Source organism: Arvicanthis niloticus, chromosome 10, assembly GCF_011762505.2.
Source record: "Arvicanthis niloticus isolate mArvNil1 chromosome 10, mArvNil1.pat.X, whole genome shotgun sequence".
Lineage (NCBI taxonomy): Eukaryota > Metazoa > Chordata > Mammalia > Rodentia > Muridae > Arvicanthis > Arvicanthis niloticus.
Window position 1 is genome coordinate 8014559 of NC_047667.1, and position 26845 is coordinate 8041403.

The window sequence follows — 26845 nt, forward strand, 5'->3', positions numbered from 1 at the left end:
ATTGTTGCCCCCCAGGTTTATCTCTATGAACCTAAAGAACTCGCCTTGCAGATGGGAGGAAGCAGAAAGAAGAAAGAGATCTTCATCCCTCTGCTCATTGGACTAGGCCTTGCTGTTTCACTTGGTGCTACTGGAACTGCTGGAGCAGCCCTTGTCCAAACACAACATCTGGCTGGCGATTTCCGGGACAAGCTTGACCAGGCAATGGCCTCTACTACAGACAGCCTTGAGTCTCTTTAACACCAGATAACCTCTCTAGCAGGAGTTGCTCTCCAAAACCAGAGGGCCCTGGACTTGTTGACTGCTGAACAGGGGGGTCTTGTGTTTTGCTGGGGGAGGAATGTTGCTTCTATGTCAATGAATCTGGGCTCGTAGAACAAGATGTACAAATGCTCAAAGATCTCCCAGGGAACCTCCGGGCTCGCTATACTCCCAACACCCCTACCCCTTGGTACACTAATCCCTTGATGGCCTAGATTCTTCCCCTCCTTGGCCCCATATTAACCATTGGAGCCTTGCTTCTCTTGGCACCCTGCCTCATTCAGTTTCTAAAGCAACAGATGAGTAGCATTGCAAAGGTAACTACCAATCAGGTCTTGGTTCAGTATCATACTGTTCCCAATACACGAGACACTTATTCTGATGACACCTCTCCTTTATAAGAGAAATAGGGGGAGTTGTGGGGTGGTGGGCTGTAAGAAGCAGTTGGGCGCTTGTTTGAGCACACGCCTCAAACCCAGGACCCTGATGGAATGGACAGCATTGCTCCTGGCGCATGGCTCCTTTCACTCAGTCTCAGCCCCCCACAGCCCCTCCCACAGAGAGGTCTATGGCCATTGGTCTTGTAGGAATAGTGCCTCAGGCTCTGCCACATGTAGATGAGGCATCTCCAAGCTCTCAGACCAAGCCAATAGGGGTTATCTGCTGCCAGACCCTATCCCACCCCAAAATTGTATATAAGGTCCCTATTCAGGAGAAGTAAAGGTGTGCAAGAACCATCCTGTTGTCAGAGAGTTTCTGTCGCAAGAGCTGTAACACTAGAGCTGTAACACTTGGGAAGAGATCTGCTCTCCCGAAATGCCTTCGGACCCTCCCCTCCCTGCTAGCTAGCCAGCACCTCACTGGCACAGCATGGACCGGCTCAGCATGGAGAGATGAATGCAGCACTTGGGAGTAATCAGGCAGTGACAGTGGAGATGTGGGCGGAGGCAGCAATGGAGGCAGAGAAATCAATTCCCTCTCCTGGCTCTCACTCTGTGCCCTTGGCCCAGACCTCCTGCACCAGACCTGGACAGAGATCGATGGACAGTGGAGAAGCAGGCAGAGGCATCAGCACAGGCAGTATCAGACCCTCCCTGCTCACACCCTGTCCCCAGCTGGGCCGAAGATTGTCGTGGAACACCCTCTGGAGCAGGGACCCACAACCCACCTTCAAATTTTCTGACCCAGAATTGTTCCTGTCTAAAAGAAATTCAGGAACAAAAATGGAGCAGAGACTGAAAGGAAAGGCCAACCAATGACTGGCCCACCTTGGGATTCACCCCATGGGCGGGCACCAAACCCTGACACTATCACTGATGCTATGCTGTACTTGCAGACAGGAGCCTAGTATGGCTGCCCTCTGGGAGGCTCTAACAGCAGCTAAGACAGATGCAAATACTTACATCCAATCATTGGACTGAGGTCAGGGACCCCTATGGGAAAGTTAAGGAAAGGATTGAAGGAGCTGAAGGGGATGGCAACCACATAAGAACAGTATCAACTAACCTAGACCCCTGTGAGCTCCCAGAGACTAAGCCACCAACCAAAGAGCATACATGGGGCAGTCCAAGGCCTCTGGCACATATGTAGCAGAGGATTGCCTTGTCTGGCCTTAGTGGAAGAGGAAGCACCTAATCCTGTAGAGACTTGATGCCCCAAGGAGGAAAGGGGATACTTGGGGACGGGGCACCCTCTCAGATGCTAAGGGGAGGGGGTGAAGAACTCTGCGACTCTGTGAGGGGGGACTGGAAGGGGCAACACTTGGGATATAAATAAATAAAATAATTTAATTTTTAAAAAGTAAAAAGGAAGCTGGGCAGTGGTGGCGCACGCCTTTAATCCCAGCCCTGGGGAGGCAGAGGCAGGCGGATTTCTGAGTTCGAGGCCAGCCTGGTCTACAGAGTGAGTTCCAGGACAGCCAGGGCTACATAGAGAAACCCTCTCGGGAAAAAAGGTGAAAAGGAAAATTGGACTACAGGAGAGCTGACTGTGAGCATCAGTTATGCTGACAGGGACTGTCCTCTTGGCTGTGACGTATCCAAATTTGCTTCCAACACACTTCCTTGGCATGGTGAAGTTGGCTGCAATTTCTGCTGTCCCCTCCCTTATTCCTGCCCATTCTCCATCTGTTTCTCTAGCTCTTTACTCAGCTCAGTGTTTGCATGACGGTCATCCAAGAGCACTTTTTCTGCTTACCTTGGCTAGAGTGTGAACAATGAAGTGCCCTAGGCCTGGAGGTGTCTCAGTACATTTCTCTGGCTGTAACACAATACCCACACTGGATAATTTATAAGGAAGAGACTCTTCCTACAGTCTGAATGCCCAAGGATGGGTATCTGCTGGGTGCCCTCTTGCTATACCATGCAATGGGAAAAAGCAGAAGTGTTCACCTCTGAAGCAAATAAAGGGCTGAATTCCTAAACAGCACCTTTAATCAGGACTCCCACATAACTATCCTACTCCCACGACCGTTCATCCATTCACAAGGTTACCTTATCACCCTCTAAAACCCCACTGTCAGTGTTGGTGCACTGAGGTTAAATTTCAATGTGAGATACAAAGGAACACATTAAAACCAGAGGAGAGGGCGGGTTGAGGAGGCTGAGGCAAAGGGTAAGGGGAAGACTGAAGAAAACTAGCTAGCTAGAGTGCTCAATGGGGATACCAGGGTGAGCATAGATGGTAGGTTTAGGAACTGAATCCATTTCACTCTATGTAGACCTTAGACCCAACCCCACCTAAGTTCTGAAAATTACCAGTCTATCTTCCCCTTCTATCATCATTTTCCCCTTAGCAGTGTGAAAATAGCTTAGTGGGGAGAGCATGCTTAGCATGCAAAGCTCTGGGCTCCATCCCCAGGGTCAGGAGGAGGGAGGGGGAAGAGATGGAGGCAAGAACCACTTTCTATTTGTGCAGTGTCACAGCTCACTGCAGATGTCTTTGCCCCACTCCCAACTGTCCTTATCTTGACACCGCCAAGTCTCCAGAAGAGTCCATATTGAGACATATACATTGTGTGTGTGTGTGTGTGTGTGTGTGTGTGTGTGTGTGTGTGTGATTGTGTGTGTATTCCTGTGTACGTGTTCCTGTGTAGTGTTCATGTGGGTACACACGTACAGGTGTGACATTCCTCAGTCTCCTTCCACTGTTCATTTCAGACTAGGTCTCTCCTTGGCCTGAAATGTCTCCAAATCAGTTAGACTAGCTAGTTGCAGGAATCTGCATAGACATATTCACACAAATCGGGAAGTTAGCAGTGTCCTACCCCATGGCCCAACCATCCATAGCTAGGGAATACTGTTGAGTAGGGCATGTGCCTGCTTCCCTGAGATGTGAGACTGACTGCTGCCATTGGTCACCACAGCACTAAGCTATTCATCACTTCTATCACCTGCTGACCTGAAAACACAAAGAAAAACAGATACAGCACACAAGGGTAGGCCATGAGAGGCACTAAAGTAGGCCTATTTCTTTACATTCTTAAATATACCATTTTCCACTTTCCCAGGGGAACATCAGAATCTAGAATCACCTGAGAGAAAGCCCCTGGCCATACCAGTGGGACCACTTGACTAGGTTGAGGTGGAAAGACCCATTCATCCCCACTTCCTGATAGATTTCAAGCTCCTGTAGCCTTAACTTCCCCACCATGATGGACTGTATCTTGAGCTGTGTGTGGGCAAGTGAGACAGCTCACCAGGCAAGGGCACTTGCTGCTGGGGCTAGTGACCAGATTTCAAGCTTCCACCCGGGACTCACATGGGAGAAAAAAGTACTGACTCCCAAAAGTTGTCCTCTGAAATGGGAAGGGAGACCCTTGGTCCTGTGAAGGCTCGATGCCCCAATGGAGGGGAATGCCAGGACAGAGAAACAGGAGTGGGTGGGTGGGTGGAGGAAACACCCTCATAGAAGCAGGGGGAGAGGGAATGGAATAAGGGGTTTTCGGAAAGGAAACCAGGAAAGGGAATAACATTTGAAATGTAAATAAAGAAAATATCTAATAAAAATTTTTCAAAAAAAAAAGTTTTCCTCTGAACTCCACATGTGTGCCATGGTGCATGCACACACACACACAAAATATATTACAATTTTTAAATTAAAAAAAAAATAGCCTTTTCTCCTTTCAGTTGCTCCTTTCAGGATATTTTATCACAGCAACAGGAAAGAAACAAAGACACATCCGCACATACATGCACATACACATGCTCTCACACACACACACACACACACACACACACATCCCCCCAAAATAAATCACAAAAGCATTGAGTTGTGACGCTGCTGCTGCAGCCGATGAGAACTCAGAATTATCCAAATAGGAGGCCACCACAGCAACGGCTGAAATCCCACTCAGCAAACCTTGTTTGGGCAGCTCTCCAAGCAACTGGAGCTGGCAGTGTCATCAGCTTTGCTGACACTGGTGTTCCAGACTGTTTAGAACACTGGGAAATGGCAAAGGCATTAATCAGATTTTGGCTGCAGGCATGTTTCTATGAACTAGTTCCCTTTGTGGTTGGTCTTGTTGAACAGAGAGAAAAGCTGCTTCTGGGCAGAGAAAAGCTTACTAATTCAAAAACAAAAGTCCTTTTCTCTTCTTCCATTGTGTGGGAATAAGCCTTTCACTGTTCAGTGTGGTGTGGTACTCCCCATATCTGCGAAACATTTATTCATTCAGTGGGCAAATGTTGAACACCTACTGTGTGAACAAGAAAACATCCTTACCTTTCCTCTGACAGAGGCAAACTATAGGAATATCACAGAGGGGCTGGGGACGGCTAAGCTGGTCAAGTGCTTGAGGCACAAATTTGAGGACCAGAGTTTGAATCCCTGGCACACACACTAAAAACAAATGAATTAATAAATTAAGTTGGGCACTCTCTTATGTTTGTATTACAACTGCTATTATTAAATACCATGACCAAAAGCAATCTGGGAAGAAAAGGGTTTCTTTGGCTTACACTTCCACATCAGTCTGGTGGGTTGTAGCGTGCATGGGTCCATTACTGGGTTGAATTGTGGGTCCTGCATCTGCCCCCACCCTCAAGAGGCTAGGGTCGAAGCTCGAGAGGCAAAGGCACAGGTATTTGACTGTGTCCACTCCACACTGGCACCTGGCGGACTTCAAGCTATGCAAAGCTGCAAGACTCCACTCGTGGGTGGAGAACACAGTCTGAGATCCTATGAGGAGCTAGGGCTCTTGGGTTGGGGATCCCTGGGCCAAAAGGAGGCTGGAAACTGGTTGGTTCTCAGCCCTTGGGTTCTCAGTTGCCACTGGGGAGCCGAAGAAAGGCTGAGACCAAAGTGGGGACACACGGGCTAGATCGTCCCACAGCACAAGAGGAGAGGGAGAGGGATGAGCTCCGGCTGCATCCTGCAGGGATGAGAGTCTTGGTTGCAGCAGCTCCCTTGGCTGGGTCACAGCTGGCTCTGCTTAGTTGCTTGGGCTGTTGGGCCTCTGTGGCTGAGAACCTAGAGAGGTCATCAGCAGGAGATTAGGCGGCGGCTCGGTAGTTGAAAACCTTGTCCACTGTTCCCCACGGTGGGTCCCAAAGAAGAGAAATAGGCTATGGTTTAAAGATATTTATTGTCATGGCAGAAAATGGACGAAACTCTACCCTGGTATTTTCAGGGAGGGCCTGAGGTTAAATACCTTTTGCAAGGAGGAGGGTCTGGGAAGGAATGTCTAATTGGCTACGTCCCTCTGGCCTTTAGGTACCTCACTAATATGGAGATCTATCTTGAGGCTCTGTGGCCTGTAGTCACATCGTCTACCTGTGGAGGGGCTAGTGGACACTGTCCTACGTGCCTGGAGGACCTTACTCTATACAGGTCTTTGGCCTCCTGTCAGGAGCCTGTGTCAGGAGCCTGGAGTCTGGGAGTGCAGTGAAATGCATGCCGTCCCTTAGCGTCACCTGGGGTCACCAGCGACCTCTAGCCTGTGCTCCACCAGAAACCATGCTGTCCTTTCATGGTCCTACAATAGTCCATCATTGAAGGAAGTCAAGGTGGAGCTCAAACAGCACAAGAACCTGGAGGAAGGAGCTGACGCAAAGGCCATGGAGGGCTGCTGCTCACTGGCTTGCTCCTTATGGCTTGACCAGCCAGCTTTCTTACAAACCACCAGCCCAGGGATGCTCCCACCCATGATGGGCTGGACCCTAGCACATCAAACACTAATTAAAAAGCCTTACAGGTTTGACTACAAGTCAATCTTAAGGAGGCATTTTCTCAACTGCAGTTCTTTCCTCTCAGATGACTTTAGCTTGTGTCAAGCTGACATAAAAGAACCAGTACATCACAGTAGCACTCATTCCTATTTTAGCTGAAGATTGAATGTCTTACCTGTTTACATATTATTTCAGGGCCCCTAACACCTTTGTGGGGTTGAGGTCCACATGTACATTTGCATGTGTAGTAGTCAGTGCATAAGCTCGGGTATTCTTAGGCACCATCTCCTTTTTTAATTTTTGAGACAAAGACAAACCTGTAATTTGTTAGGTAGCCTAGACTGGTTACCCAGTGAGCCCTGAGGAACCAACCCCGGCTCCCTAGCACATTACCAAGCCCCAACTTTTTCAATCTGTTGAGAATGAGTCCTCAAGTTTGCCATGTACGATAATTAATGTTGGTTGTCAATTGGCAAAATCTGGAATCTCCAGAAGACTGGCCTCTGGGCATGCTTGAGGGGTTATGTGGGTTGGGAGGGAGTGGGAAAACCCACCCATTTTGGATGGCTCCATTCAGTGGGCTCTGATACTAGACTGTATAAAAGGCAGAAAGGCAGCTGAGCACTAGCGTGGATCCATTCCTGTCTCCTGCTTGGGAACGAGATGGGACCGGCTGCTTCAAGCTCCTAATACTTGACTTCCCCACGGTGAAAGTACCCTTGACCTTAGAGCCAAAATAAACCCTTTCTTATGTGGGTTGCTCTTCTCAGGATATTTTATCACAAAGAACACGAAACATAAGACAAAAGCCCTAACTGGTTAAAGGAAAGTCAAATCTTCCTATTTTCATGTTAATTTTAAAAACAACTACACCTGGCTCAAAGGTAGGTAAATGCTGGGAACTCACAGCTGGTTTTGAATTTCTTCTTTCTGAGTTAAGAGATAGCACAGAAGGTCCTCAGGGAAGAAACAGCCTACAGGAATGCCAAAGCTACAGTTAAACCAGACACGGCAGGAAGCACATGCCTGTAGTCCCAGCTACTTGGAAGGCTCTGAAGGATCACTTGAGCCCAGGAGTACAAGACCAGATTGGGCAACACCAAGATCCCATCTCCTTCAATCATTTGAACACACATTCAAAAGGATTTGTTTCACACCTCAGAACTCCAAGCAGCATGTACAGCTTACTGAGTATTGCTCAGTGCACCTCAACAGGCCAGGCAGAGTGCTCAGCCACCGTGCACAAAACCTACGGTTCCAATCCCAACACTGATTAAACCAGCTATGCTAGTGAAAGCCTGGAATCCCAGTGGAGTCAGAAAACATCCAAAGGCCACCCAAACTCTACAGCCCTATAATTAGCCAAGTTTTAATTTAAGATGCAGCTTTCCTCAGTTCCCATGGTCAGATCTAGAACTGAGGGGAGGACCACTATTAAACCAAAGGCCATAATTTACTCTTACACGTGTGAGCGAGCGAGCATGCCAGCTCTTCTGCATTCCCAGAATTACTGGCACTATCTTAACTGCCTCAAACTTTGAAGATGGAGTCCTTGGATGCTACATACCCTACTGGCTCTGGCCCCTATGAATCAAAACATTGATTCATATTCATATAAGGTATCTAATGATGACTCCCCTTTTTATATATAAGTAGTCAGTTTATGATACACGGACCTGCAGTAACAAGAAGCAACAGAAGAGGATTAGCTGGCAAGCAGTTTTGTGGCGCCCAACGGCTACACTACTGAGACCCCAAGAAGGAAACTTGCAGAGGGCAACTGCTGCAATCGCAAGAGGATTTAATTAGTCCAATGCACTGGGGCTGCTTGCTCACGCAAGAGAAGAAGCTGCCAAGAATGCACTCGGGCAGAAGCATATATACAGTTTGAACAGGGCAGGTGTTTTTGGTGATAAACTGATCAGTTGGCATTGATGGGCTGTGGGGGACCCTCTAACAGGGAGCTATCTGTTGTCAGAGGGCTCCATATGTCTGATAACCCAAGGTTATTCTTGAAACCATGTGTTTTCACCCTTTTTGGAAAGTGAGAGATCTTGTGGTTTTGGGGGGACTGTATGGCCTCACCCTTCTGGGAAGGAAGGGGATCAGGGGGTAATTTTCTATGGACTGTACAGTTTCCTCCTCTTTTCCATGGAAAAGGACCTAGACCAAAAGCATGGGGTTCCAATTCCAGATGCTTATCAGGCAGTTTTCCTCAGCTATCACATCAGGAAGATCAAGTAGGTCAAGGCCATCCTTGGAGAAATAACAAGTTGAAGGCCAGCACTGGATATATGAAGACTTTTCTCAAAAAGAAAGGTATAAAACACACATACAAACCCAACACAAATGCTAGCTCAATTGCTATCTCACAAACAGGAAACCGCTACAAGAGATTGCCTGCAGATCCATCCACCTTGTCACCACAGGCGAGTAGTCCTGGGACCCAAGCCCTCTGACATCACTCATGTACTACCAAAAGTAGAATAACCGTTCCTACCACCTTCATCATGCATTTAACTCACCAGCTTCCCAACCCCATCCTACACCACACAATTTCACTTCCTGCCTTTTTATAGGCCATGAGTCTAGCTCACAGACGCTGACTCTGAAGGAGGTTAGATGTCACTCCCAAACCAAAGTATGTGTGGGTTTGAGATCTTCCACAGCTGTTTGCCTCTCCTTGTGACCAGCTATGTCAGGTTTGTAGCTGTGAGCCTAAGGACGACAGCAGAAACTCAGCAACCTGCACCCACAGGATCATGAGTCAGAAAGTCCTGGCAACGCCTACAGATTCTGACAGTGCTAATATGGCACAGCCCACCCCACGTACCCTAACAGACAAAAGCCACAAGGTTCTCAGGCTGTGAAATGCTACATTATAAACCTCTCAACCTTAGTTTGATCCCCATGATCCACCAGTGGAAAAACCTGGCTCCTGCAAGTTGTCCTCCATAGGTACCACTGCAACACAGAAATGCAGGGGGAGTCATGGAGTGCCACCCTGTGGGGATGACACAGCCCATGCGATCATGATCCCACAGCAACAGCAGCTGCCTACTGGGCCTCTACAGTACAGTCTATCAACAGCCAATAATAGGAAACCATGAGAGCCTTCCCTGCCAAACTGTAATCTACTGACAGACTCTTAAGGTGTGCTGGACATTTACATGTCATTTTGACACAAGATAGTTAACTGAGAGGAGGAAGCCTCAATTAAGAAAATGCCTCCAGAAGATCTGGCTGTAGGCAAGTCTGTAGGACATTTTCCTAATTAGTGATTGATGGGAGAGGCCCCAGCCCATTGTCTGTGGGGCCACCTCTGAGCTGGAGGTCTGTAAGAAAGCAGGCTGAGCAAGCCCTAAGGAACAAAACAGTAAGCAGCACCCCTCCCTGCGTGGCCTTTGTATCAGTTTTTGCCTCCAGGTTCCTGCCCTGACTTCCTTCAATGATGGACTATGATGTGGAAGTATAAGCCATATAAACCCTTTCCACCCCAATTTGCTACTGGTCGTGGTGTTTCATCACTGTAATAGAAATACAAGAAAGGCTGGCCCCTCAAAGTCAGTATAGGACACCCCCAGACACCAAGTTACCAACACAAAGATTTACCATCCCAGCGGGGCAAGCAGTGGAGGAGGTGCCGCAAACACAGACAGCAGGCAGGTGTTTCAGGTTTTGGTTGGGTGGGTGGTTCGTTGAGTGGGTGGTTGGTTTTTGCAGGAGTGGGTTTTATGGGGAAAGGAGAGGGAAGAAGCTCTGCTAGTGTGAGCTGGTAAATCCTAACTGGACGTATTAGCCAGATAATACATTTTGATTGATTGGGCCTTGGTGTTTTGTCTCAGAAGAATCAGTTGTCAAATAAGACAATGGACTTTGTGGGCTAGCTTTAGGGATGTAATCTAAAGGTTTTTAACAGAAGAGAGGGAAAGGAGAAAAAGAGGACAATCACTCAGGCCTGCTGGAACTGTAAAGTAAGCCTAGGGTGGGGCAGCCATGAGTTACAGAACAAATAAAGACCTGGGAAAGGGCTGGGGTGTGGGTAATAGGAGTGGGAGGGAGACAGAAATCACAATGCACTATAGACATGTAAAAAAGTGAAAAACTGTTAAATAAAATGTAACTCTTGTCCCAAAACCTTGTAGAACCACATCTTCTACTGGTTTCTGTGACAACCATGCCCACTTTTCTGCCAACTTCCCTAAACTCTATTTCCTCTGCCTAATGGGTTTGCATTTTGTTTTGTTCTGGGAGCGGTATATGGCATCTGCTCACATGTAAGTCCCAGTATGTATACCTGTGTACAGGTGGAGACCTGAGGAGAATGTCAAGTGTCCTGCTCTATCACTCACCTTCCCCAGAGACAGGGTCTCCCATTAAACCTGGCGTTAGCGGCTGGCCATTCTCCCATCCATCCTGAACATCACTAGAGCAGACACAGCCAAATCCAGCTTGTGTTTGTTTTAACTTGGTTCCGGAGATATGGATTCATGTCCTCAAACCTGTGCAGCTAGCTACTGAGCCATCTCCCCAGGCCCGAACTCATTAAACCATGCACTTAGCTGAGGCTCGCCATTTCAGTCTCCATGGAGCTTGCCCACTTCTGACCAACCAGTTAGCCACCATACAGCATCACCCCAAACATCCAAGGTAACACTTTTATCTGCCAGTGACCCCTCCAGACCTCCAGTTCCCAGCTGAGTTAGCCAGCCCATCCCCATTCAACCAACCAGTACTAGCAGGTTTATGCTACTTCAACAATATGGATGTGTGATGAGATTGTTTTCATTTATGCAGAGCTTACTACAGTGGCCTTGACAGTTAATCTTGGTTGTCAACTTGACTGGACCTGGGATCAGGTGAAAGACACATCTCTAGTTGGGTCCACCAGAGTATTTCCAGGAAGGGCTGACAGAGGAGGCAGACCCTTAGGCATCTCCAGCAGCAGCTCTGCTAGCCTCTACTCCCTGCTGGTGAGCACATCCCCTCTGCTGCTGCCAATAGCTGGGTAGTTGCATCCACATGCATCCACATAATTTAAAATAAAAACCTTTTAAAAAAACAACAACAAAATGAAAAAGAAAAGGGCCTGTTGAGATGCTTCAGTGGGAAAGCCCTTGCTACCAAGTCCTGCAACCCGAATTTAATTTTCAGGACTCTGATGTAAAGAGAGAATAGACTACCATAAGTTGTTCTCTGATATATATATATATTTTAATCCTAGCTCTTGGGTAGGCTCAAGAGCTGCTTGGCTGGGTTCTTTCTGAAACTTTCTTTATTGGGACTGAACTGATTTTCTTCTTTCAGCTGCAGCTTCCTAGTCACACCCTACATTAGGACTTTTCCTAAGCCTGAAGTAATTTTTTTTTTTTAAATAAATTATAAGAAGGGGTTTATTAGCTTGGCTTAGTTTACCAGTGAATGTCTGTACACTGTGGAGGCTTAGTCCCCCAAGTCTGGGTGCTCCAGTAGCAAAGAAAGGCCTGGAGGGTTCCTGAGAGCTGCCGGTCTTCAGTGGGCATTGGAAGGCTGACGATGCTATGGTCTGACTTCAGTTAAGGTCATAGCTGGCAGCAGAGGGGATGTGCTCACCAGCAGGGAGTAGAGGCTAGCAGAGCTGCTGCCGGAGATGCCTAAGGGTCTGCCTCCTCTGTCAGCCCTTCCTGGAAATACTCTGGTGGACCCAACTAGAGATGTGTCTTTCACCTGATCCCAGGTCCAGTCAACTTGACAACCAAGATTAACTGTCAAGGCCACTGTAGTAAGCACTGCATAAATAAAAACAATTTACAGGCAGTTGAGCCACCACACTGACATGGGTGCTGGAAACCCAACTCACATCCTCTGAAAGCCTTCATTGCTGAGCCACCTCTCCAGCTGCCCTACCTCGTCTTCAAAAGCTGGAAAACAGCGTTGAGGCTGGGGCTGTATGTCAGTTGGTAAAACATTTTCCGGGCAAGCACCAAGCCCCAGACTTCATCCACAGCAGGACAGAAACCAGGTTTATGAAACACACCTGCAAACTGGGTACTCAGGTGGTAGAGCAGGTGGATCAGAAATCCAAAATCACCCTCAGCTACAGAAAAATTGAAGGCCAGCCTGGGCTACAGGAGACCCTGTCTCAAAAAATAAATAATTCTGGGAGCTGTGTACCTCAGTGGTAGAATGCATGTTTAGCACATGTGACCTGACTTTAATCCACAGGTCATCAAAACAAAAGATATACATACTAAAACCCAGAGGCAATGTTTCTTAACATCTTCAATTCAAACACCTTTAATTTCCTCATGGAGGTAGATCACAGAGACATTATCTGTACTTACATTAAAGCCCTGGGAGTGGCTAGTGTCTTGGTTGGTGTCACCATTACACAACAGCTCTCAGGCTTACCACTCCAGGCTTCTTCAGCCTCCAAGGATCATGAACAATTGATTCTCCATAGAGAAGAGTTCAAACAGCAGCACACTACTTTACAAAGAGACCAAAAACAGTTTTATTGCTTTACAAGCCAGCAACAAACACAACTAATTATCAACATGACACTTCTAAACTCCTAAATAGAATCACAACACCAAAACATACTCCTTCACTTTTAAGTGCAATTTGTTCATTGCATCTGAAACTGAATTTCAAGAGTTATGTACACTGGCACTGACCTAGAGTCCCAGCTACTTCACAGGCTGAGGCTTGAGCCCAGGAGGTTGAGACCAGCCTAGACAACACTGCAGGTGGGACATCACAACCTCTGTCTCTAAAGAGGAAAATAAGAAACTTTTGGCAAGAGCCTTAATGATGTCTAGCAGAACACACACCTAAGCAACAAAGCAAGAGCCTGTGGACCCCCTGTCTCTAAGTGACCATGCAGCTCAACAGCCTTCTACCTTCCCAGACACTTTCAAGAGCCTAAACCTGTACTCAGGAAACAGAAACAGAGGTCAGAGTTCCAGGCCAGCCTGGACTATCAGCAAAACTCTGTCTCAAAGCGCAAACTAACAAAAATAACCTAACACTTTATTCTAACCCTGAAAAAAAAAAAAAAAAAAAAACATGAAGAAGGCGAGTCTACATGTCCAACAATATACACCAATCACAGCTCATCCCTCAAGATGGGAAACAATGAGTCAGCCCCATGCCACCATACTGCACAATGAGGGGTTGAACCCAAGGCCTCAAACAGTCGAGGAAAATAGTCACTGAAACATACCCCGAGCCTTTTGGTTGATTTTTTTGTCACAGGATCTCACTCAATTGGCCAGGCTACCCCTGAAGTCTTGAATTTGCCAACCTCCTGCCTCAGCCTCCTGCATACCTGGGAACACAGGCCTGTACTTTCAGGCAAATATCCAACTACACAAACTGCTACCAAGCAAAAAAGGGTGACACCCCTAAATACTTCCTATTATACTGGTAATGCCAGCAGCTTCCTGTCAGAGGGTGCAAAAAAACCACATTATTTTTGTTGGGTTTCTTCAGTTTTTTGAAGTCCTAGGGATGGACCAGTGCCTCACACCTGCCAAGCAAGACTACCACTAAAAGCTCCATCACCAGCCTTGACTTACTAACTTCAGTTCTAGCCCAAGAATGGCCAGATATGAACTCTTATGCTATCTGGAAAGGAGAGGTGACAGAGGAGCCCACAAAGTTTACATGACTACCTAAACTATACATTTTAAATGTACTGATAGAATCACAACCTGCAATTTCTTATTCCAAAAAATACTGCCAATCACATGAATTTTTTAAAGTCAAATTTTACTTTTCTTCTACACCAAACAGCACTGCTTTCTCTAAGAACACACTCCTCAGTACAGATAATGAATGAATACATGAGGATGGCTTTCTACTCCCAAACCAGTTCTAGCTGGCTACTGGGAAAAGGTCTCATAGTTTGCAAATACAGCACACACGTGTAAGACTAACTGCTACTGCAGACAGGATGTAAGGTGGCATCAGAAAACAGGTGCTCTACCCAAACACAGGACATCACCACACCCCTGTACCAGAGGCTCTTTCTACTTGACCTTGCTAAGCTGGACTGTACAGTTTCATCTGCTCTATTTTGGCAGCAGGGAGAGAATCGGGCCTCAAATTTCCTAGGCAAAAAATTCAACTAACTTACAAGGCTAACATACGATGGGGAAAATAAAGTTCCCTTGCTTGTCACGAATTCTACTCTCACACTGTGTCCAGGCTACAGCTGGGGATGGAGGACTCATCTGGACCTAGAAAACATCATTGCGTACTCGTGGGAGAATCACAAACAAGACAACAAGCCTGTCAATCAGTACATCAACAGTCAGGTAAGCAGAAAAAGGACTTTTACCAAGGGACCAACATTTTCACTGTTGACAAAATGGTAATACAACAACACAGCAAGTTCACTGAAACTTCAACAAAAAAAAAAATCTGTGGAAGGTTGTTTTTTCCTTTTCTTCTTTTTAGATCCAAAAAGTATTTCAATTCTGATACCTACACCACAAAGCTAGTTACGAAAACAAAGCGCGGTGTTAGCACTGGAGTGCTAACTACAGGAAGAGGCACTGGGCTAGCCCTCCCTGGCTGCTAACTACAGGAAGAGGCACTGGGCTAGCCCTCCCTGGCAACTGCAGAGCCAGCAAGGCCAGCCGCAGGGAAAAGCTCCTATTTTTCACCACAGGCCGCTGCTGTGTCCTTGTTGAAGCCTCGGATGGACAGGTCATAGACCACCTCCTCCACCTTCTTCACGTCGTACTTCAGGCCGTCATAGCGCTTCCGCAGGGAGTCGTTTTTCAGATTGAGAAGGCGAAAGCCTGAATCCAGCTCATTGATGAAAGTAGAGATGTGAAGGGGCCGAGAGTAGTCTCCAGCAGTGACACTGTTGACAGACAGCCTCGACTGCACAAGGAGAAAGAAATGGGGTACGTTACTATGTGGTTTCTCCCTCGGCACCTTCCTGCTAATCACAGCCAGAAGCTCAACTTTAAGCACCTACACTGAACTAATGTTCTGTATTCAAGGTACTTACAAGCACATTAAAACAGAAGGTTCTCTGAAACAAACACCACCAGAACTGAGACAGTGTCTGCTACAAGTGATGGATATAATTATTAGCATCTTCTAAAATCTCTCTAATGCCTTTAGCTGGCTATTCTGAAATAAAGTTATGTTAAATTAAGCAAATGTCATTTTCACAGCTCAGCAGCTATTGTACAGAACAGAAAACATGTCACAGCAATCACAGTAACTGATATTTTTTCAAACATAGGCCACATGATCAAATCTATAATGCACTACTGAGAGTTCATCTGGTCACCCAGAATAAGACAGACAAGTAAGAAGTCAAAATTAAGTCAGCTCATCCGTCTTGAAGGCCAGGTAGGATTTCAAAACCCAACTCACAAGATCTCCTTGCCCATGAAGTCCTATCCATTCTGCCAGGCTTTCCTGAGCCACCGTTCAGTATATCCCAACACACAGTATTCAAGACACTTCACCCCAGCCACTAACAGTATGCCAGTGCTCAGGTTCAAGCTTGCTGATCAGGTGCCTCCAACAAGTCTGAGTTGGTGATAAATTTTTCAATAGGCTTCTGTAGCCTCCCCTCCCTATTTCCATATTGAGAATGTCTCGAATTTTCACTAACCTACACAGTTAAATTGTTTTCTAAAATTATTCTGAATTATTATAATTGTCAGAAATAAACGTCTTGACACTTCTAAAAGGGGTAGGTATTATAACATTTTAAATTAAAATTTCATAAATAACAACACTTGGAATGTACAGGCAGAAGAACCAAGGGTTCAAGGTCACCTTCAGCTATATAGGTGTATAGTGAATTCAAGGCCCATTTGGGTTTCAGGAAATCTTGTCTCAAAAAAGGGTACTCATTAGGCCAGGGGGTGGTACACACTTTTAATGCCAGCACTTGAGAGGCAGAGGCATGTATATTTTGGTGAATTCAAGGCCAGCCTGTCTACAAAGCAAATTCCAGGACAGCCAGGGTTACACAGAGAAACCATCTCAAAAAAACAAACAAGCAACAACACAAGGTGCCCATTAATAAATAGACACAGCTCCTTCCCTCAGCACCTGGACTGGCATTTGTCTGACCTACCCTAATGTTAACTGTGACACATACAATGCAGTCAATGACCACTTCATCACTGCTAGATGGAAAAGTAACTTTTATTCATCTAATGTAATTGTCATCTCCAAGGCTTTCTGCTTCAGTTACGCACCTAGGCCTAGTCCTGGAACCTGCTAGCCTCCATACAATCTACAGTATCTAGGCCTAGAATGTTTTCAACCTCTGAGATGCACTACTGAATAAGCTCACCCTTTCTAGGTCTTTCTCAACTCTGGCTGGCTGGCTGGCTGGCTGATCAACACAGATGTTCTGGTTCAAAATTCCTCTATACACTGATTCAACCTAGCTTCTTGCAGCTTCTGACTGAACTGCTCTGCTTGGCCTCATACTAACTTTGGCAATCTGTTCTAATCTTCTGGTTACTTCATATTCTCTAGCTCATTCTGTCTTCACCTGTGTCTGGCTTGTTCTCTCTTTAATCTGTCTCTGTAAAACTCTTCTGGTAAAACTGCCCTTTCTCCTTTTCTCTCTGCACTGCTCTCTCTTAGCCTCTCTTTCCTTTCTGTTAGGCATAGCCTAGTCTGTCAACTCTTTCTCTGATTCATCACTTTGTCTGCCACTCAATTAGATACCACTTTCAAATGTATGTGCTTCCTTCTACAAACTAACTTTATTTCATTGTTTGGGTCAAAGGTGAGTACTAAGAGTCTGTCTATATTCCAGCCGGGGTAGCCATGTTGCCAGATTAAAATCCCTCTACAGCTACAAGGCCTAAAAAGACCCCAAGACTTCCTCAGTTCAGGCAGCCATTTTAAGAACTAAAAATGAAATGGAAGCACAAAATTCAAAACAGTGCCTGGTGTGCTGGAAAGAGGTCAATTAGTAAAGTGTTTGCCTTGTACACATTAGGACCTGAGTGTGATCCCTAGAATTCTTGTTTAAACAGAAGTTAGGCATGGTGGCATGCACTCATAATCCCAATTTTGGGGAAATGCAGACAGGTAGGGATCTTTGAGACCTGCTGGCTAGCCTACCAGCCTAGCCAATTTGGTGGACTTCAAGCCCGAGAGACCCTGTCTCACAAGAACAAGTCTGGGCTACAAGATGGTTCAGTGGGTAAATGGCTGCCACCAAGCCTAATGATCTGAGTTCCATCTCCAGGACCCACATAGTGTAACAAGAAAACCTACTAAAATCTGTCCTGTGATCTCCATGCACACTCCAGGTACATACACACATATATACATACTAAACACAACTTTTTTCTCCCCCCCAAAAAAAGGTGGCCAGCACAAAGAATGACAGCAAGGTTATCCTCTGACCTCCAGGTGTACACTGTTGATGCCCACCTCTCTAGCACAGCTATAGCCACTTTGTTCCATGACTGACCCAGAAAAATACCTTGACTCAGAGCCACACACCCTATACTCTGTATGTTCTGAGATTGATAATCTTAAGAAATTTTACAGCCATATGCTCCACTTAGGACCAATCAGAATAAAGGTCAGTTAAAACTGTTCTGCCTAGCTGGCCAAAATAGCTTGAATCAGAACCAACCAACAGGCAATACTTCCTGCACCTGTACATGAGCTCATTGTGGTTTTTTTCTTTATAAGTTGACTCAGAAAAATGTTTCAGGTCATTGTTTTGAGCTCCCAAGTCTGAGCTACAGCCCTGATCGATCAGTCTTGGGATATTACTCAATAAACCAACCCTGTTTAACTGAGACCAGAGTCTGAGTGGTTTGGGTGGTGACTCCCGAACCCCAATATGTACTTGCACACACACTACCCCAACACACACACTTCTTACCAGTTCACTGGCAAGAATTAAAACTCCTGAGAGATAATCTTCCACATCCAGATGAAATCCTTTTTCCCGATCTGGTTCAACTAAAAGTAAAAAAAAAAAAAAAAGAAAAGAAAAGAAAAAAATCAGAATGAAGGACGAAGGACAGTAATGATATGAAAGCAATTTAAAACAAAGAATAAACGTATAATGCACAAAAATATTTTCTAGCTTGTGAGGGTGTTCCTTAAGCAGATACTACTACATACTCTCTCCGTACTTACCAGCAAGCCTGACAGCTCAGTTCAATGCTGGGAACTGACTGACATGATGGGAAGGGAACCAACACTCAAGCTGTGCTGAGCTCCACATGAGCGGCACACTTTCCATGCACCCACAGAAATTACTAAATGTAACGTTCTTAAGTAGACAGTGCCTAAGGAAGAAACCCAGAGTTGTCCCTCTGACCACACATACACACACACACACACCATGAACACACACCAGAGGTAGAAATAGTCTCCCCCTCACCAAAACCTAAGCTAATGTACATGATTCTACAGACCACACTAGGACACTTACTGCCAAGAATCTCTGTAACAGCCTCTCGGGTTACCAGGGTCTCTGTTTCCAAATACACCACAAATGCTGCCAGGAAGACCAGGCGCTGAAGCACAAACCGCCAGTGCTCATGAAACCTGCAGAAGTGGCACAACGAGCACCAGGTTAGGGACTGCCATAAGGATTCACTCAATATGACTTATCCCAACACATAAGGTTTTTCTACAAACAAAATCTAATGGGCAACCCTAATATATAAAACAGACAGAAGCAACTCAGCACACAAATACATTAAATGGATATGACATGAATCTGATAAGCCCTGTAAGTATAACCAATGAGAAGCACAATCTAATTTTTTAATAAAATGAAAATTAAAACCAAAGACTATCTTTATCAATTTGACTAAAGGTTTTCAATAGTCTTAAAGACAAATGAAAATAAGAAACCTAAAGACTATGAATGAGGGCAGAGTTGACAGAGTGTTTAGCTTAGTACATACAATGCCCTGGGTTCTACTGCACAAATAGCATACACTAGGCTCAGTGGCAAACATATGTAATGCCAGCATTCAGGAGGTAAAGGCAGGAGGGTGAGATGTTCAAGACAACCGTGGAAGGTTGAATAGGTATGGCCCCTATAGACTCATGTTTGAACGCTTGTTGGCCCATTGGAAATTGCAGTATTAGAAGATGTGGCCTTGCTGGAGTAGGTGTGGTCTTGTTAGATGTGTGTCACTGTGGGGACAGGCTTTGAGGTCTCCTATGCTCAAGCTCCACCCAGTGTGGCACACAGTCTCCTTCTACCTATGGATCAAGATGTAGAACTCTCAATTCCTTCTCCTGCGCCAAGTCTGCCTGTAATCTACCATGTTTTCTGCCCTGATGACAATGAACTAAATTTCTGAAACTATAAGCCACCAAATTAAATGTTTTCCTTCATAAGAATTGTCGTAGTCATGGTGCCTCTTTACAGCAATAAAACTCTAAGACAGCCATCATCCTTAAATATATACCAAGTTTACAGCCAACCTGGGGGGAAAAAAAAGGCGGTGGAGGGGGACAGAGAGAAAAGAACAAAACTCAACTACAAATGACAAGGGTAAATGACCTTATGAAATGTAATCAGCGCTGCAGGAAAATTTTTTGTGACGTTTTTACGATTTTTTGTATGTAATGAGTACCGAGTTTGCATATATGCCTACATGACAGAAGAGGGTGTCAGATATCATTACAGATGGGTGTGAGCCACTACGTGGTTGCTGGGAATTGAACTTAGGCCCTCTGGAAGAGTAACAACCAGTGCTTTTAACACTGAGCCATCTCTCCAGTTTGAAAAATAATTTTCCTTAAACTGAAGACTGAAAACAACTAACTGTATATCAACCTCTACAACTTATCTCTATAACTTATACCTAATCATCAATCACTAAATTATCATACAACCAAAAAGAAGGCCATAATTAAAAACTCTGGTAACACACTTGAAATCCCAGCTCTCAGGAGACCTCAAATCACTAGGCTTGAGAGCAGCTAGGCTCTCAGCAAGACCAGCCTCATAAAACCAAAACAACCAACCTACAAGCTTGACCAAAAAAGTAGAAATTCCTCAGCCTTGAGTATTTGTGAGATGCCTCCTGATTTTCCTCTTTCTTCAGAAAGTTGGAGGAGAAGGGTCTTCTGTTTTTTAAAACAGTCTCACATTACATAGCCTTGGCTGGTCTGGAATTTGCTATGTAAACCAAAGTAGCCAGTATTGCATCAATCCTCCTGCCTCTGCCTCCAAAGTAGTGAGATTACTGGCATGTGCCACCATGGCTGACTTCTGATATTCCAGTGTGGCAGCCAATTCAAAACATATTCCTCACTGGACATGGTAGCACACACATGTAATGCCAGGCCTCAGGAGGCTAAGGCAGGAGAATCTCATGCTGAGGATGGTCCAGGCTATACAGCTAAACTGATTCAATAAACAAATAAATAAGTAAATAAACAAACAGATGGTCCAGGCTACATAGCAGAACTCTTGATTCAATAGACAGACAGACAGACAGTAAATAGGTAAATAAAGTGCTGGTCATGGGACACATGCTTGTAATCCCTGTACTTAGATGGCCAAAGCAGAAGGATCACTAATAATTTAAAGTCAGCACCTGGTCTACACAGCAAATTTCAGACCAGCCGGGAATACATAGCAGTACCTTGTCTATTTTTTTTTTTTTCTTTTTAAAAAAAAAAGTTACTCAACAGAAAATAGACACAGGTCAAGAAAGCCAGCTCTAGGACAGCTGATGGGTGACCTCCAGGGACAGAGAGTCTTTCAATCCTGCCAGCTTTACTGCTCTGGACTTTTCATTCACTACTTTACCATGGTAATCAGCAAGTCTGTTTTGATTTCTGCATGTTTTGAGACAGAATCTCAGCTAGATGACCTTGAATTCACTAATATACCCAAGGACGTCCTTACATTCCTGATCCTCCAGCTGCTACCTCAAAAATCCTGGAATTACAAAGGTGAGCTACTACACCCGTTGCTTTTATATTTACAGGGTGCTAAAGGTAAAACCCAAGTAAGACTATGTGGCAGAATACAACTGCAGAATCTAAAATGTAGGCCATCATACAGGATTCAAAAGCAAATAAATTGATCCCTTACTCTCACCAATGGTTTGCCAATCTGTTGAGGCCCCTACTCTGCCTCAACACTTTGGGGCTACTATGTTGCTGTCCACACTGCCCCACGTTGGGCGCCAAAAAATGTTGTGAACCGCACTAGTCCCACATTCGGGTGCCAAAAATGTTGAGGCCTAGGCTGCCCCACTTTGGGCGGCCTAAAATGTTGAGGCCCTCTCCACTCCACGCTTGTAGGCCACTGTTTCCCAAGCTGCCGCTCCAGTCTGCGGGTCAGGGTTCAGCAAGAGAGTGAGGACGGACTCGAAGAATGGAGACCAGACAGAGTGTGTTTCAATCCCGTTTATTCTTCAGTCTCTCTTCCTAGTCCAAGTCCCAAGTCTTGAGTTCCTAGTTCCTAGTTGTACTCAATGTTCTCTTCCGAGTGTCTAATGTCTACTCCTACTCCTAGTGTCTGAATCTCTGTTACTCCAAATTGTTCTCCAAGTTGTACTCTCTAAAGTGTCTGATTCTCCGCTCTCTTCTGTCTGCCTCTCGCCTTTATATGTCTCACTTCTAAGCCATGCCTCTAAGTCACACCTTTAATCATGCCCTTAGGTCTTGTCTCTAAATCTGATCTCTAGGTCACACTCTTAAGTCACACACCTTTAATCTCACACACCTTTAATCTCACACACCTTTAATCTCAAGGTATCTAAACCAAGATTATCGGAGTGTGCTCAGCTGTTGTAGGCTCTTGTAATCCAAGTCTCATGTCAGGGTATATGGCTCAAGATGGCTGCAAAGCTGATAGCCACTTTCGGCTAAAAGTCGGCTCCCTACACCAATCCACGCCCTAAGCACACATATCATATTTATTAACTGTATGTATGTCTTTAAAAGAGCATCTTTGTTAACTAAAAAGAAAAGAAGAGGGTGGGAGAGATGACTCAGTGGTTAAGAGCACTGACTGCTCTTCCAGAGGTCCTGAGTTCAATTCCCAGCAACCACAGAGTGGTTCACAAAATCTGTAATGGGGTCTGATGCCCTCTTCTAGTGTGTTTGAAGACAGCTACAGTGTATTCGTATACATAATAAATCTTTAAAAAAGAAAAAAGAGAAAAGCAGAAATTTCTGGATTCTTATTTCTCATAGTTCACAAACACAGAAATGTAGTTGTTTTCAGTTTAATGTGTATGAAATCCAAATCAATTTTCAAAGCGTATTTGATAATCACAACTAGCAGTATTTCTTCATTACTGATATACAAATAGTATAATCTTAAAATTAAGAATACTGGACATTCAACAATGTATAACAACTTTACTCACTATAAAGAAAGCATAACAGATATTTCATAAAATAAAATGACACAGACCTACTGGGCATATCTTCTTAATGGAAAGTGACTTATTAGAGTTTGATAAAATTGGATAAAAACCTTGAAAAGCAAAGCAAAGACCTTACTGTCCGGAAACCCAGTGCTCCAATAGACACCTTGAAATAGGGTCAAAATATATATATGCTTGCAATTAGCAAGACAAGAGGCCATGAATTTGAAGAAGAATGGAGGAGAATATGAAGGTTTGGAAGAATGAAAGGGAAGAGAGAAATGTTGAAATCAAATTACAATCTCAAAAAAATTATTATTTATTTAAAAGTACTGGCTTCCTTACAAATTGTCTAAAGTAAAAAGAAGGAAATACTGAAACATTAGCTTTCCTGACACCATTATCAATGCAATTCTTTGTTGTTCCCTCTACAAAGACTTCCAGCTATTCATAAGTAATCATTCAATACCTCTATTTCTCCTTTCTCTAAACAAAAGCGCACTGTTGTAAATAGCACTGTCTTCTTACAGACCTGTAATACTGTTCAGCCGGAAACTTGGTCTTCAGGGACGTTAGGTGTGTTTTTACCGTGCTGAAATGTTCTCGAGCTTTCAAGCACCTCTTTGGAACTGATCAGAAAAGATAACAAAATTTAATAATGAAAAACTTAACAAACTGCCAATACAGCTCTTGCTAAATAATCTATTAGAGACCATTATTTCTCAGCTACTTTGACTGTAAGTCCTCAGATTCCAAAAATTAAACTGTTTCTAATTCCCATGATAAAAAAAAGAGCTTTACTGACTATTCTCAGATTGATAAATTCTACATCACTGCATCAATGACTTGCCTTGGAAACCTGTAAGCTGTGTATCAAAAAATAACTTCAGCTCTTGGCTATGCTGGCTGCATCTTATAAAGGGTTCCATGTCTAACTTGACATATTAGAATCTCAACAAAGGGCTGACTATAAACAACGAATTTTAGAATATTTTATACCTGCCACTTTATTATCTACAAATGTATACTAAAAGGCATTCAATCATGAGAAGCATTCATTAAAACACACACAAAGACTCAACTCACACACAAAGACTACAACGAAACTCATTGAAGTCTGAGGTTCAGGTGAGAGGAACACAACTCAACACCAGCCTAGGCAAAAAAAGCAAGACTCCTGTCTCACAAGCAAACTACCCCACCAGTACATAGTACATGCATGTCCACACACACACACACACACACACCATTAGACTAGCGTAGCAAAATAACATCTCTATTTAAACCACACTATACACTCATAGAAAAGCAATCAAAATATCAAGAATATCATAAATTCTTAAAATGACTAAACCAATATTCCTCACAATACATGACAAAGACATACTAAGTAAGTCATTTTAATAGAATGTGACTTAGAGTGATACAATGGACCAAAAAAAAATTTCAAAAATAATTTCAAAAAAAAGAAAAAAAAACTTATTCAAAAAGCAAAAAAACTTACTGTCCTGAAACCCAGTGCCCTGATGGACTCCTTGAAGTAGGGTCAAAATTTCTCGAGCAGTTTGTTCTAAACACTGTACGACTTTTCGTATTTCCTAGAGAAAATTAAAAATAAAAATCAGATACAGTCAGTGTAACCCTAGCACACACGCCTACAAACATGCAACCACACCCCCACATTCAGTCACAACGCTCAGGACTTTCACAAGAAGGGATTCTTCACGTGTGAACCCGAACTCTCCCAGTAATTTCTTCTTGTCACAAATCAAGGTGCTGCTAAAAAGCCTCATATAGGTAGCCATGGAAGAAAAATAGCCACCTGCTCAAGAACCCAACTGAGACACTATAAAAATGAATAATTAGCAATGTAAATGCTGTCTATAAAACAAAAACTTAGACACAAGTGTTGTCTGATTTTCATTTATTCATTTTACAAACATTCTCTGGGCACATTTACTGATGGGCATTATGCAAACATCAGAGAAGCAAGTAATTCCTTCTAGCAATTTAATAAATAGGACAGATAATTTTTTTTTAATTTCTTACGATTTTTAGAAGCTAACAGAAAAGCAATCCTTTACGTTGTAAAGTGAAAATAAAGACTAATTTTGCACGTGTAATTTTCAGCACTGAAAACGCTGAAGGCTACCCAGGCTAACAGAAAAGCAATCCTTTACGTTGTAAAGTGAAAATAAAGACTAATTTTGCACGTGTAATTTTCAGCACTGAAAACGCTGAAGGCTACCCAGGCCACCCAGGGATCACATCAAGATCCTGTCTCAAGCTCAAAAGGAAAACAGTCAGAGAGCAGAAAATAAACTAATTCCAGCAAAAACAGATAGTACAACCAAGAGTCCTCAGACAGGATAGTATCTAGAGTACTAGACGAATAAAAAGTTAAATCTGAACACACACATAGTAACGAGTGTAAATAAAAGGAGAGCGGAGAAAGAGACCTTGTGAGCCACAGCAGAATCTAAATTTAAAAAAAAAAAAAATTCTATGTGGGATGAGAAGCTCTAGGAGAGCTTATGTTTAAGGACAAGTGCTTTAAAAAAAAAAAAAAATACCAGCAGCCAACATAGAAAAGGTGTGTTGGTTAGCCACGGGCGTTAGCCGAGCCTGGGACTAGAATGCAGAAACAGGAAAAGTGATATTCAAAGAGGTACATGATGCTGAAAAGTTGAATCCGAAACCGAGAGGCGGCCTAACCTAAACCCATCGGGCCCGAAAACGAGAAACCGAGCAGGACCAGACCAATTGTCCCAACCTGGCTAGGAAAAGAAATAAAGGAGACGGGGAAGAAGGGGGCTCGCCTCTCGGATGTCCTGCTCGGCAGCCAAAAATCCCTGCAGCTCCACGAAGATCTCGCTCACAGACATGGCGCCGTCCGCCCTGCAACCAGTCAGCACCGGAGCACCGCCGAAGAAGAAGAAGTACGACCCACGGACAAGTAGCGGACTCGCTCGCAACACCCGTCGCTACCGCTACTGCCGCGTCCACCGGCTCTTGCGCCACGGCTGGCGCCGGGGTCTTCCCACACCCGCGGCGCACCGGAGCCCGAGCTGCCCGCCGCAATGCCTGAGAGGTCGCGCGCACAGGCTCGTGCCGCGCGCTGGCCCCGAGACACTAAAGGCGGGGCCTCGCCTGCTGCCCACACAAAGGCATCTCCGGAAACAGCCCTACGTGGGGGCTTCAGCGGCACGTGGCTGGAGGCCCGCTGATAGGCAACTCCAATTGAGGAGGCGGGGACTCGCCGATCGGCATCGAAGAAAACACCGGGGGTGGGGGTGCGTTAGCGCCACGTGGCTTATACAGGGCGGGGACAGTGAGTGGCGCGGTTCGCTTATCTATATTTGCGTATTATGCGTATACTTCAGTCAAGGGAGGAAAATAATACTTCTCTTGTTGCTCAACAAAGAGCATGCATAAACTGACCGAAGGAATGTCGAAAGTATGTAATCCTATAAATAAAAAATAATAAGACTATAATCGAAATAAATATTAATAAGTAAAAATATTAATCTTCGGGGCTGGAGAGATGGCTCAGCGGTTAAGAGCATTGACTGCCCTTCCAGAGGTCCTGAGTTCAATTCCCAGCAACCACATGATGGCTCACAACCATCTGTAATGGGATCTGATGCCCTCTACTGGTGTGTCTGAATACAGTGTCTTCATACCTAAAATAAATAAATCTTTAGATAGATAGATAGATAGATAGATAGATAGATATTCTTCGAAAAAATCATGAAATCTTTGTGCATGATCTGCCTAACAACTATCCTATCCTCCCAGTGAGTATCTTGAAGATCTATCTGGTCTTGAGGAATCTTGAAGAGGCCAGAAATCAACTTGTAGCTCCAGAAGCTGCTTCTCCACCTCAAAAGAACCATTCTTCTTTGAAGGGGCAGGAACTAGCCAAGACACCCACTTGTACAGAAACTGTTTTTGATCATGTTCTGGGCCCAGTTGCCTTGTAACTTAGATAGGAAGGAATACTCTCCGTGCCCTTTACCTTTCTTTGGAAGCTCTGACTGGAATTTAGATACCTTGCTGGAG

At 44.6% G+C, this 26845-nt stretch overlaps 1 protein-coding gene across 2 annotated transcripts; it reads right to left on the minus strand.

Moving 5' to 3' along the window:
* Positions 1-12897: 12897 nt before the first annotated feature.
* Tsn (translin) lies at positions 12898-26113 on the minus strand. Of its 2 annotated transcripts, XM_034513298.2 has the most exons (6): positions 25603-26113; positions 24288-24381; positions 23316-23412; positions 18865-18980; positions 18307-18386; positions 12898-15302 (listed from the first exon to the last, which is right to left on the minus strand). In XM_034513298.2, the coding sequence occupies exons 1-6, from the start codon at positions 25666-25668 to the stop codon at positions 15069-15071; spliced, it is 687 nt and encodes a 228-aa protein (XP_034369189.1). In that variant the 5' UTR covers positions 25669-26113; the 3' UTR covers positions 12898-15068. The 2 variants fall into 2 exon arrangements, with proteins under 2 accessions (XP_034369189.1, XP_034369190.1); XM_034513299.2 differs by lacking the exon at positions 18307-18386 and having other exon boundaries at positions 15089-15302; positions 25603-25820.
* Between the last annotated feature and the right edge of the window lie 732 nt (positions 26114-26845).